Source organism: Camellia sinensis, chromosome 7, assembly GCF_055761805.1.
Source record: "Camellia sinensis isolate YWXY chromosome 7, ASM5576180v1, whole genome shotgun sequence".
NCBI lineage: Eukaryota > Viridiplantae > Streptophyta > Magnoliopsida > Ericales > Theaceae > Camellia > Camellia sinensis.
The window spans coordinates 166,291,885-166,303,372 of NC_138967.1; the positions used below are offsets into that span (position 1 = coordinate 166,291,885).

At 40.7% G+C, this 11,488-nt stretch overlaps 1 protein-coding gene and 1 pseudogene across 1 annotated transcript; both read left to right on the forward strand.

The window, feature by feature from the left end:
• The first annotated feature begins 2,093 nt into the window (after positions 1-2,093).
• Positions 2,094-2,615, forward strand: LOC114261691 (uncharacterized). Its single transcript, XM_028201990.2, has one exon. The coding sequence runs from the start codon at positions 2,094-2,096 to the stop codon at positions 2,613-2,615; it is 522 nt and encodes a 173-aa protein (XP_028057791.2).
• A 1,357-nt stretch (positions 2,616-3,972) lies between these two features.
• LOC145796267 (putative mitochondrial protein AtMg00860 pseudogene) lies at positions 3,973-4,404 on the forward strand (annotated as a pseudogene).
• The last annotated feature ends 7,084 nt before the right edge of the window (positions 4,405-11,488 follow it).

Below are 11,488 nucleotides of genomic sequence, written 5' to 3' on the forward strand. Positions count from 1 at the left end.
CAAGGAAGAGGATTGGGAAAATTGAGAGGGTTTGTAAAGATTTGAGCTCAAGGTAAGTTTCACCCATCTACAATAATCCCTTATTGGACTTGAATAAGGTTCTCTATGTATTTATATGGTTAGGGTTTGTAATTTAATTAATTGTAAAGAGGTTGTATCATTTTAACCATTTGAGTTAATTGAGCTTTATGGAAATGAATTACATTCTATTCCTTCATTTTCCATGCTTGAGTTTGTGTATGTATTTAGATGATTACATATTTGGGAAACTAAATATGTTAGAAACTCAAAGTCATTAACTTGTGTTTATGAGTTTAAAGCTTTTAAGGATCAAATTGAGTTTGTGAATTATGTTTATGGTAATAATATATCCTAAAACTTACATTGTTGTACCTATTTTTCTACTCTTCCATATGTTGGCTTTGTTGAATTTGTATCTTGGTTCGGACTGCAAAACAGGCGTAATCGCCACACGTGTGGGGCTCACAGCCGCACGTGCAGAAAACAGGGGAAATTGGGGCTGAAGACACTGCAATATATGCACGTGTGGGGCGCACGTGCGGCAACTTTTCCGCGCGTGCGGCGAAGGGCCCCCGCACGTGCGGCCCATGGGGGAAAAATCTTTATTCTCCGTTTCGTCAGCTTGACCCTCTGGGATTGCTAAAATCTATGTTTGTTGCTTTTAAAATGGTTGTAAATTCATTAGAAGCGAACGAATCCAATATTGTTTAAAAAGGAAACTGAACTAATGTCTGAACTGTATGTGTGCGTAGGTCACATACAGGAGGGGACTATCGCTCCACAACAGCACTGTGAGTAATAGTACTATAGTAGTACATTTGCTTATTGTTAATAGTTATTATTAACACTTTGTTATTCGCAAGTTAACTATGCTAACTTATATGAACGATTGGAAACCTGTGTACATCTGTATGACTCTGGAATTATTCTGCCTTGTTGGTATCTGGGCCAGAGGCCGATCTGTAAAGTCTGTTGGGCCAGAGGCCGATCTGTAAAGTCTGTTGGGCCTGAGCTCATTCTGTATGTTACTGGGCTTGAAGCCACTCTGTATAAAGATTGGGCCCAAGGCCGTTCTGAAAATGTTTACAGAATAAGATTAATCATATGTTCTCTTCACATATATACATTATAATTCAAGTTTATCCAGTGAATTGTTTAAGTACTATTATTCACTGAGCCTTGCTCACTCTGTATTATATTTGTCCCTGTAGGTAATCAACCTGGAGGTCAGTCTTAAACCATCATGCCCGTTTCTCTTTTGTCAAATTCAATGCGACCAAGCACTTAGATAAAGCTCATTAATTTTGTGGGCTTCTTGCTAAGCTTTTAGCTTTGTTCTCTAAGTCTTCTATATAATGTCATGAAATGTGTATAACCTCCTTTTACTAATGCTTTTGCTACACGCCCAATCATAGGGCTGGGTCTGTATATATGTATGTACATAACTATTTCTCATATGTATGTCCCTGTATGTTTGTCTACCTGATGCAATGTTTGTGATCTTGGCATATTAGTGGTAGCTCAATGGATACTATTTATGTTGGTAATTGCTTCCGTTCAGGCCCCATATGTTATGCAAATAGAATTTTGAGTCTGTTTCGAATTGGTCATGCCCAAACTTTTAGGGGCAAGTTTGGGGTGTGACAAGTGGTATCAGAGCACGAGTTGCTATCTCACACACGGATCCATTGAGCCTTAGGATGTCTAGAAAAGATTTAGGCATCATGCATAATATTCTGACTGCACGTGAAAAGCTTGATGGCAACGTTAATTGTATATGTAGTGTTTGCTAACTCCAATGATTATGCTCCATGTCTATTGTATATCTCTTGTGCATATTGTAATTGATTGTCATGTAGAATATGGTGAGAACAAGAACGGAAGACCCGGAAGACTCTACTTCTGCACGGTTGGACAGGATGGAAAGAATAATCATGGAAATGACGGAGACTTTACAACAACAACAGCAATAACCACAACCACAACCGCCACCGCCACCGGTACCTCCATCTGTGGTACAAGATTTCCATGCTGAGGACCGAACCATCACACTCACAAAGGAATTTAAAAAGATGAAGCCGCCATCATTCAAAGGAGGAATAGAACCAATGAAAGCTGAAGCATGGGTGTTGGGGATAGAAAAGCTGTTCGAAGTTTTTCCTTATACTAAAGCCCAAAAGCTGCAACTTGCTGCCTTCACTCTTGAAGATGAAGCACGGAGGTGGTGGATGCTTACGAGAACTGTATACCAAGCGTTAACAAGGGACAGATTCTTGGAACTGTTTTATGACAAGTACTTTTCCCAAAGTATGCGAGACAAGAAGGTGACAGAATTTGAAACTCTCAGACAAGGAAATAAAACCGTTGCGGAGTATAAAGCCCAATTTGCAGAGCTGGCCCGGTTCGTACCTCGTATGGTGGATACAGAGTATAAGAAAGCACGGAAATTTGAGGGGGGATTACGGAATGCTATCCTTGACCGAGTCAACATGTTGAAGTTACCCACCTATGTTGATGTGTTGGAGAGGGCTGTTATGGCAGAGGGAAACATTGCTGCTCAGAATCGGATTTTCGAGTGGAAAGGAAAGAGGTAGAACATTCAATTATCAAAGGGGTCAGCCACTCCACCAAACAAGAAACAAAATTCAGGGACCTCAAGTACTTCCACCTCTACTCAAGATTCAACTCCTATTTGTTCAGAATGTAGAAAGAAGCACCGTGGGACTTGCTATCGGTTGACTGGAGCATGTTTTAGGTGTGGCAAAACGGGTCATCTGGTAATGGACTGTCCTCAGAGAAATCAACAAAATGGAAATAGGGCTACTGCAAGTTCAGCAGGGTTTACACCAGCTTCCAACACCAAGTCAGCTGCGAAGCCTGTTAACAATAAAGACACCGTGAGACAAGGGAGGGTATTTGCATTGGTTCCGGGAGATGTGTAAAATGCTGCAACAGTGGTGTCAGGTACATTTATTGTTTACGGTCATTCTGCTCATGTATTGTTTGATTCTGGCTCCACTCATTCCTTTGTGTCAAAACTATTTGCTCAAAATTTAGATAGATCTGAGGAAGTATCTTATATGTTATGTGTGTCTTCACCTTTGGGAGACTCTATGGTCTGTACTTCTGTATATTTTGCTTGTGAACTCCTAATTGGGGATATCTAGGTATATGCCAACTTATTGCCTCTTGATATGACTCACTTTGATGTTATTCTGAGTATGGACTAGCTGAGTGACTATCGTGCGACAATTGACTGTCTGACTAAGCAAATTAGTTTCCACCCTCTGAGACAATCAGAATTTACCTTTTAGGGGCATGGAGTAACTTCGCCACCCTATGTAATTTCTGCAATGAAGGCATGTAAACTACTACAGAAAGGATGTCAGGGTTATTTATGCAGTGTTTTGGAGGGGCAAGTGATGAATGGGAGTACTGATATGATTCCAGTTGTTTGTGAATTTCTGGATGTTTTTTCGGAAGAGTTACCAGGGGAGTTAGTAGACCGTGAAATTGAATTTATGATTGAAGTGGTACCGGGAACTCAACCCATTTCTAAAACTTCGTATAGAATGTCACCGGTTGAAATGAAAGAGTTGAAGGTTCAGTTGCAAGATTTACTTGATAAGGGGTTCATTCGCCCCGAGTGTCTCTCCTTGGGGTGCACCAGTTCTGTTTGTGAAAAAGAAACATGGAAGGCTCCGATTATGTATAGATTACAGGGAACTTAATAAGGTAACGATCAAGAATAAGTACCCATTGCCTCGGATCGATGATTTGTTTGACCAGCTACAAGGGGCACAAGTCTTTTCAAAAATTGATTTACGGTCCGAATACCACCAACTGAAGGTCAAAGCTGATGATGTTGAGAAGACAACTTTCCGAACTCGATACAGTCATTATGAATTTCTGGTTATGCCCTTTGGAGTTACTAACGCACCAGCAGCATTTATGGATTTGATGAATCGTGTCTTCAAGCCCTATCTGTATGAGTTTGTAGTGGTATTTATCGATGACATCCTCATTTACTCGAAGAATGTAGAAGCTCATGAGAATTATCCTCGTTTAATTCTTCAAACACTTCGAGAAAGGAAATTGTATGCAAAGCTGAAGAAATGTGAATTCTGGCTACATGAGGTAGCATTCTTGGGGTATGTGATAACAAAGGAAGGAGTTTCTGTTGATCCACACAAAATTGAGGCAATCGTGAATTGGCCAACTCCTACCAATGTGACTGAGGTGCGTAGCTTCCTGGGATTAGCAGGGTACTACAGGAGGTTTGTTCAAGATTTCTCCAAAATCCCTGTACCGCTTACTCAACTGACTCAAAGGGAGTTGCATTTGAATGGTCAGAATAGCGGGAATCTGCCTTCCGGGAATTAAAAATGAAGTTAACTACAGCTCCGATTCTTGCCTTACCATCTGGTACCGAAGGATTTTGTAGACGCGCCCGCGTGGGACCTCGTGCTACAGTTCGGACTCGATTTGTGTCACGGTTCTTAATCTGAACCAAAGAGTCCAAATCTGGCAAATCGTTTTGAGAAACAGATTTTTGAAAAAGTAGTGCCAAACATGGACTGCTTTGCCAGATACAGAGTCGCCACCTAAATATTTTAAAATGGGAGAATTTAGGAAACCCTGACTCGGTGCCGAAGGCCACATGTCCGTCATCACCGGAGTTGTCTCGGCTCGGGAGCTTGGGTACGATCGGGGAAGGTCAGCTATGAGCACCCCCTTTCGCCCGGTCCGAAGACCGGCCTCTACTAACCATGATATCCGTTTTTGAAAACTTTATGTGTTCTTAAACCAATTATTAGCCTAGCATTACTATGTTATGCGCGCGGCAAACAAGTATAGACTAGATTGCCTAATTTGGAAATAAACATTGCATATCCGTTTGTTTTGAAAATGCTTTGGAATTTGCTACTCGCAAGTAGGCTAAAATACGGATTTCAACGAGTTTTTCCAACTCAAGCAATCCAACCTTCACCCACAGGCATTCAAGCAGTTATAACACATAAGCATCTAGCCACATGTTAAGCATGCTGTCATGGTAACATTCACACTCATGCGATATGCTAAAGCGGAAATACTTACATAGTACTCCGTGCCAAAACAGAGAACTTGTTAGCAAACATGCATGATCCAAGTCCATGTGAAGTGCCTAATGCATCGCATACAAAATGTTGCTAGAATAGGCTCGGCTATCCTAAACATGTCATGTGAAAATGCACAATTATCACATATTCACTTTTTGATTTGAAGTACGAATGCAGTTAGCGTGATGTACCGAGCCTAATGCATGTAATACAAATGCATGGATGCACACATGCATAGCATAAGGTATGCTAAATTAAACGTGCCCTAATACTAACCATTAAAGCGGGTAAGTAAAAGGGAAGAAAGAAGTGAGGTTGGAAGACATACACACACTCACACACACTTATTACAGATTTGCCCTCGCTCGGAGGGACCGAATAAATATTACAAATTAATTAACTACGCAAGCTAATTAAATATTACAAATTAATTAATTAACAAATTAACTAATTTAGGAAAACAGTAAAACGTCTCGAGAAGCGCGCCGCCATGCGCAAGCTGCCTCTGTTTTCCTCCCTTTCCTCCTCTGGAGGTTGTCAAAACCTCAGGACTACATCCTTGGACAGAGGGGATCATCACCGGCTAGATGAAATTTCCACCGGCAGTGTTGTATGGCCATCGGCACAAAATTGAACCTGTCGGCAGAGAAAATGGTGCCGGTCGGCACATTACACTGCCGGTCGGCAGAGTATTCCTGCAGAACCTGCAACTCACAGCAACAGAGGGCAAAACAAGGCATGGCAGCATATTTCAAGGCATGTATGCACCAACCATGTCTCTTATCATTGTAATGACTCGAAGGGACATGTGCCTCGGTTCTCGGACCACCAATCACGCATTTCCATGCATGATGGCCCAAAGAACCAAGTATGCAACTTTGGTTTCAAATGCAATGCAAACCAATCAAACAAATTAGGCCCAATTCCTATCACCAATTCAAGGAACAAGGCATGCATGCAAAATGCAATGCAACCTAGGCATACAAGCTAGGAATGCAACATGGCATGGCAATTAACTCATGCAAGCATACAAGCATGCATATGGCAATGCAAATGGGTGGCAAGATGGACTTATACATGAATTAGGCAGCTCTAAAATAGGCCTAAAACAGTGGCCAAAGTGCTAAAAAGTGAGGGCTAAATGGCATGCACACACATATGCACATAAGGACCAACACTTAAGCATAAATCAAACAACATTCAAGCACACTTGAAAGAAGGAAACATGGACAAATTAGCATGCAACATGAGCCCTAAAATCATGTTATAAAATGATGCCAAATCAAGTTATAAATCAAGTCAAGCATGCAACAAAAAGTCCAAGTGTTCAAGGCAAATCAATAAGGCATTGAACTACACTTATCATGACCAAACATGGCGTGCATTAAACAACTAAAAACAGATTTTTAGCATGTTAAAACAAGGCCAAAGGACTCCTTAGATGGCATCTAAGTGGCCCAAATACAAAGGCATACACCATGACCAAAACATGGAGCATTGCAACACATGCTTTCAAAGCATTAAAGAGGCATGCGAGGCAATCAAACAAGCATGGAAATGGGACTGAAATGGCATGTAGAATGATCCCAAATCACCAAAACAATGCAAAGATGGCATGCTACACATGCACATACTCAAGGCCAACAAGCCCAAATACAAAGGAGCTATATCAAGCATGCCAAAATCAACCCAAATGACTATGGACAGAGCTAAAACATGGCAAGATATGCACAAAATCTTCACAAATGCAAGCCTAAAACATGCTCCAACAAGGCTAACAACCTAGGACATGTTAAGGCACAAATAAGGCATTACATGGCAACTATGCTAAACATGCATGAAGTTCCAAAACCAACTTGAAATCATGTTATATCATGGATATATAAGCATGAAAAACAAACCGAACATGCTCAACACACACTTAAGCATAGGCTTCCTTAAGAGGCCAAAATAGGTCCTTTTCAAGGACAACAAGGAGAGGGGGTGGCCCTCTCCTTCTTGGGACTTCAAAGCATCATCTTCACCACTGAAATCCCTCAAGATTTCAGTGGTGAAGAGACCTCAACACCAAAATCCCGGAGCTAGCACAAAATGGCTCAAAATGAGGCCTTTTGAGGCCTAAGGGTGGTCAACAACCCTCAAACAACAAAACACTCTTAATAAAAAATAAAGAGGGCTTAAAAATAGAACTTTTTTATGTTATACAATAATCACAAAAACAGCTCTAAGACAGGTATAAAATTGATGCAAAAAAGGGGGAAAAATGGACTAGTTTCTCACCCTTGATGCCTTCTTCAACAAAGATGCTCCAATGGCCTCCTTGAGCTTGAATCCAAGACCAAAACTTCAAAACACACTCTTTAGAACCTCAGCTCCAAGAGGAAGGTGAAACAGTAGGTGTTTGTGTACAATAGTAAGACACAAAACACCTAGTGTGCAAAATGAGAGGGAAAGAGAGATAGGTTGTGTATGTAACCCTAACCCTAGAAAACCAGAGCTCTCCTCTGTATTTTTCCTCTCTCAAAAATGTCTAAAGCCTCCTCTCCTTCCTTAGAGAGAGCTTCTCTCTATATGCCTCTTGTAAAGCTTATTCAACAAGCTTTGCAATGGGGAGATCCCTCCATACACGTGTATGGAGGGGAGCAAAAGCCATACAGCTGTCTAAAAATATCTGCAAAAGCAGATGAACAGCAATCGGCCGGCCAAAAATGCTATCTTGGCCAAAAAGAGTGCCGGTCGGCAACAAATAGTGCTGACCGGCAACAAAGAGTGCCGGCCGGCAAACTATATTGCCGGTGGCAGCAAACACTAGCCGGTGGCCTCTAGCCACTGCCGGTGATGGGTGGGGATGGTCTACAAGCCCCACCCTGCCTCTCAAGGGCAAGATGCAAGTGTTTGGTGCAAAACCAGACACTAAACGGTCGAGTTCGGGGATCCTGAAGCAAGGCGCGCGAGCCGAGACTTCCGGGAACTCCAAACGAACACAAACATGGAAGATCACCGTGTGTTCAAACGGTGACGTCCAAGTCTTGAGGACGGTCAAAAATGGGGTGTCTACAGATTTGTGATCTACAGTGATGCTTCCCATAAGGGATTACGTTGTGTTCTTATACAAAGTGGAAGGGTTATCGCTTATGCTTCACGACAGCTTAAACCCCATGACAAGAATTATCCCACACATGACCTTGAGCTAGCCGCAATAGTTTTTGCTTTGAAGATATGGTGGCATTACTTGTATGGCACTACTTGTGAGGTCTACATCGATCATAAAAGCCTCAAGTACCTTTTTACCCAGAAAGAGTTGAATATGCGACAACGGCGATGGTTAGAACTTATTAAAGACTACAATTTGCAGATCCTATCATCCTGGTAAAGCCAATACGGTTGCAGACGCACTTAGTCAAAAAAGTATGGGAAATTTGGCAAATTTGTTTACGGGGCAAAAGGAGTTATTATTTGAATTGGAAAGAATGAATGTAGACCTTGTGACACATGAGCAGGATGTTATGGTAGCAGTAATAACAATCCAACCAACATTGATTGAAGAAATTAAGCAGAGACAAATGGAAGATGAATTTTTAAAGAAGATCTGTGATGAGTTAGGGACAAAACCGAGATCGGGATTCAATTTGATGAATTCAGTACTCAAATTTCACAGCAGATTATGTATTCCCAATGTGTCAGAACTTAAATGGAAATTAAAGGAAGAAGCACATGCCTCGAGATTTTCAATGTATCCTGGGAGTACTAAAATGTATCGGGATTTGAAACAAAATTTTTGGTGGCCAAGAATGAAAAAGGAGATCGCGGATTACGTCTCTAAATGTTTATAGTGTCAGCAAGTAAAAGTAGAGCATCAGAGACCGGCAGGGTTATTACAACCCCTTCCAATCCCGGAGTGGAAATAGGAACATCTGACCATGGATTTTGTTGTAGGGTTACCACGGACTCCTCGGGGTATGAATTCTATATGGGTCATTGTAGACCATCTAACTAAGTCTGCCCATTTCATACCTGTGAAAACTCAGTACAATGTAGACAAACTTACTGTAATCTATGTGAATGGAATTGTGAGACTCCATGGTGTTCCGGTTTCAATAGTATCCGATAGGGATCCGAAATTTGTGTCAAGATTTTGGCAGAGTTTACAGGAAGCAATGGGTACAAAATTAAAGTTTAGCACGGCTTTCCACCCTCAGATAGACGAAAAATCCGAGAGAACGATACAGACGCTGGAGGATATGCTTCGAATGTGTGTTTTGGATTTTCAGGAAAGTTGGAAAACTCATCTACCGTTGGTAGAGTTCGCATATAATAATAGTTACCATTCGAGTATTGGGATGGCACCCTATGAGGCTTTGTATGGGAGACCATGTCGCTCCCCCGTGTGTTGGGCTGAAGTTGGAGATAGATCATTGTTAGGGCCCGAAATTGTCCAGCTGACAACTGAAAAGGTTAAAACTATCCGAGAAAGACTGAAAACCACCCAAAGTAGGTAAAAGAGTCATGCGGATCACCGATGAAGAAATGTGAAATTTCAGGCAGGTAATCATGTTTTTGAAATTTCAGTCCCTTTATCGGATGTCCCTTTATTTGAAATTTGAAATAGTTATGTACACCAACATCCGGCATTATTCCCATCATAAGGTAAAACAAGTTTGAGGGACCAAACTTATTTAAGAGGGGGGGGGAGAGTGTAATAACCCGACCCTCGTACATGTTTTCTAGTATGCTTTCAGTCCCTTACTCTGTGCATTTATATGCTTGCTGTGAAATTCCATGTGAAATTAAGTTTAATTGAGTGAATCTTATGATTATAGATCCATATCTGTCTAATAAGAGAAATATCTGTTACAATTATGATGTTTGGATCAGAAATTGGAAGCCTTAGAAACTTGATAATCTGAAATTGACATTATAATTGAGTTCAGCATAATTTTTAGATCATAATATGCTTTCCCGTAAAAATCTGATTCGGAATAATTAAACTGATTGAATTTTGTCTTATTCAACCTTTTTATATCTATATGTACCTCTTTGAACATTTGACATAGAGGCTTTCTTACTAAAAATATCTCCTGAGAGAGAGAGAAAGTTAGAGAAGAAGAGAGCTTGAGAGGAAGAAGAGAAGTTCAACAAGGACGAGGATTGGGAAAATTGAGAGGGTTTGTAAAGATTTGAGCTCAAGATAAGTCTCATCCATCTACAATAATCCCTTATTGGACTTGAATAAGGTTCTCTTTGTATTTATATGGTTAGGGTTTGTAATTGAATTAATTGTAAAGAGGTTGTATCATTTTGACCATTTGAGTTAACTGAGCTTTATGGAAATGAATTACATTCTATTCCTTCCTTTTCCATGCTTGAATTTGTGTATGTATTTAGATGATTACATATTTGGGAAACTAAATATGTTAGAAACTCAAAGTGATTAACTTGTGTTTATGAGTTTAAAGCTTTTAAGGATTAAATTAAGTTTGTGAATTATGTTTATGGTAATAATATATCCTAAAACTTACATTGTTGTACCTATTTTTCTACTCTTCCATGTGTTGGCTTTGTTGAAGTTGTATCTTGGTTCGGACTGTAAAACAGGGGTAACCGCCGCACGTGTGGGGCTTACAGCCGTACGTGCGGGAAGCACCACCGCACGTGCGGAAAACAAGGGAAATTGGGGCTGAAAACACTACAATGTATGCACGTGCGGCCACTTTCCCGTACATGCGACGAAGGGCCCCCGCACGTGCAGCCCATGGGGGAAAAATCTGTATTCTCCGTTTCATCTGCTTGACCCTCTGGGACTGCTAAAATCAATGTTTGTTGCTTTTAAAATGGTTGTAAATTCATTAGAAGCGAAAGAATCCGATATTGTTTAAAAAGGAAACTGAACTAATGTCTAAACTGTATGTGTGCATAGGTCACATACAGGAGGGGACCATCGCTCCACCACGGCACTGTGAGTAATAGTACTATAGTAGTACATTTGCTTATTGTTAATAGTTATTATTAACACTCTGTTATTCGCAAGTTAACTATGTTAACTTATATGAACGATTGGAAACCTGTGTACATTTGTACGACTCTGGAATTATTCTGCCTTGTTGGTATCTGGGCCAGAGGCCGATCTGTAAAGTCTGTTGGGCCTGAGGCCATTCTGTATGTTACTGGGCTTGAAGCCATTCTGTATAAAGATTGGGCCCAAGCCTGTTTTGAAAATGTTTACAGAATAAGATTAATCATATATTCTTTACACATATATACATTATAATTCAAGTTTATCCAGTGAATTGTTTAAGTACTATTATTCACTGAGCCTTGCTCACTCCGTATTATATCTGTCCCTGTAGGTAATCAACTTGGAGGCCAGT

Bases quoted from the DNA above. Each gene is read 5' to 3' on its own strand.
- LOC114261691 (XM_028201990.2), top strand. From the start codon at position 2,094: ATGAAGCCGCCATCATTCAAAGGAGGAATAGAACCAATGAAAGCTGAA.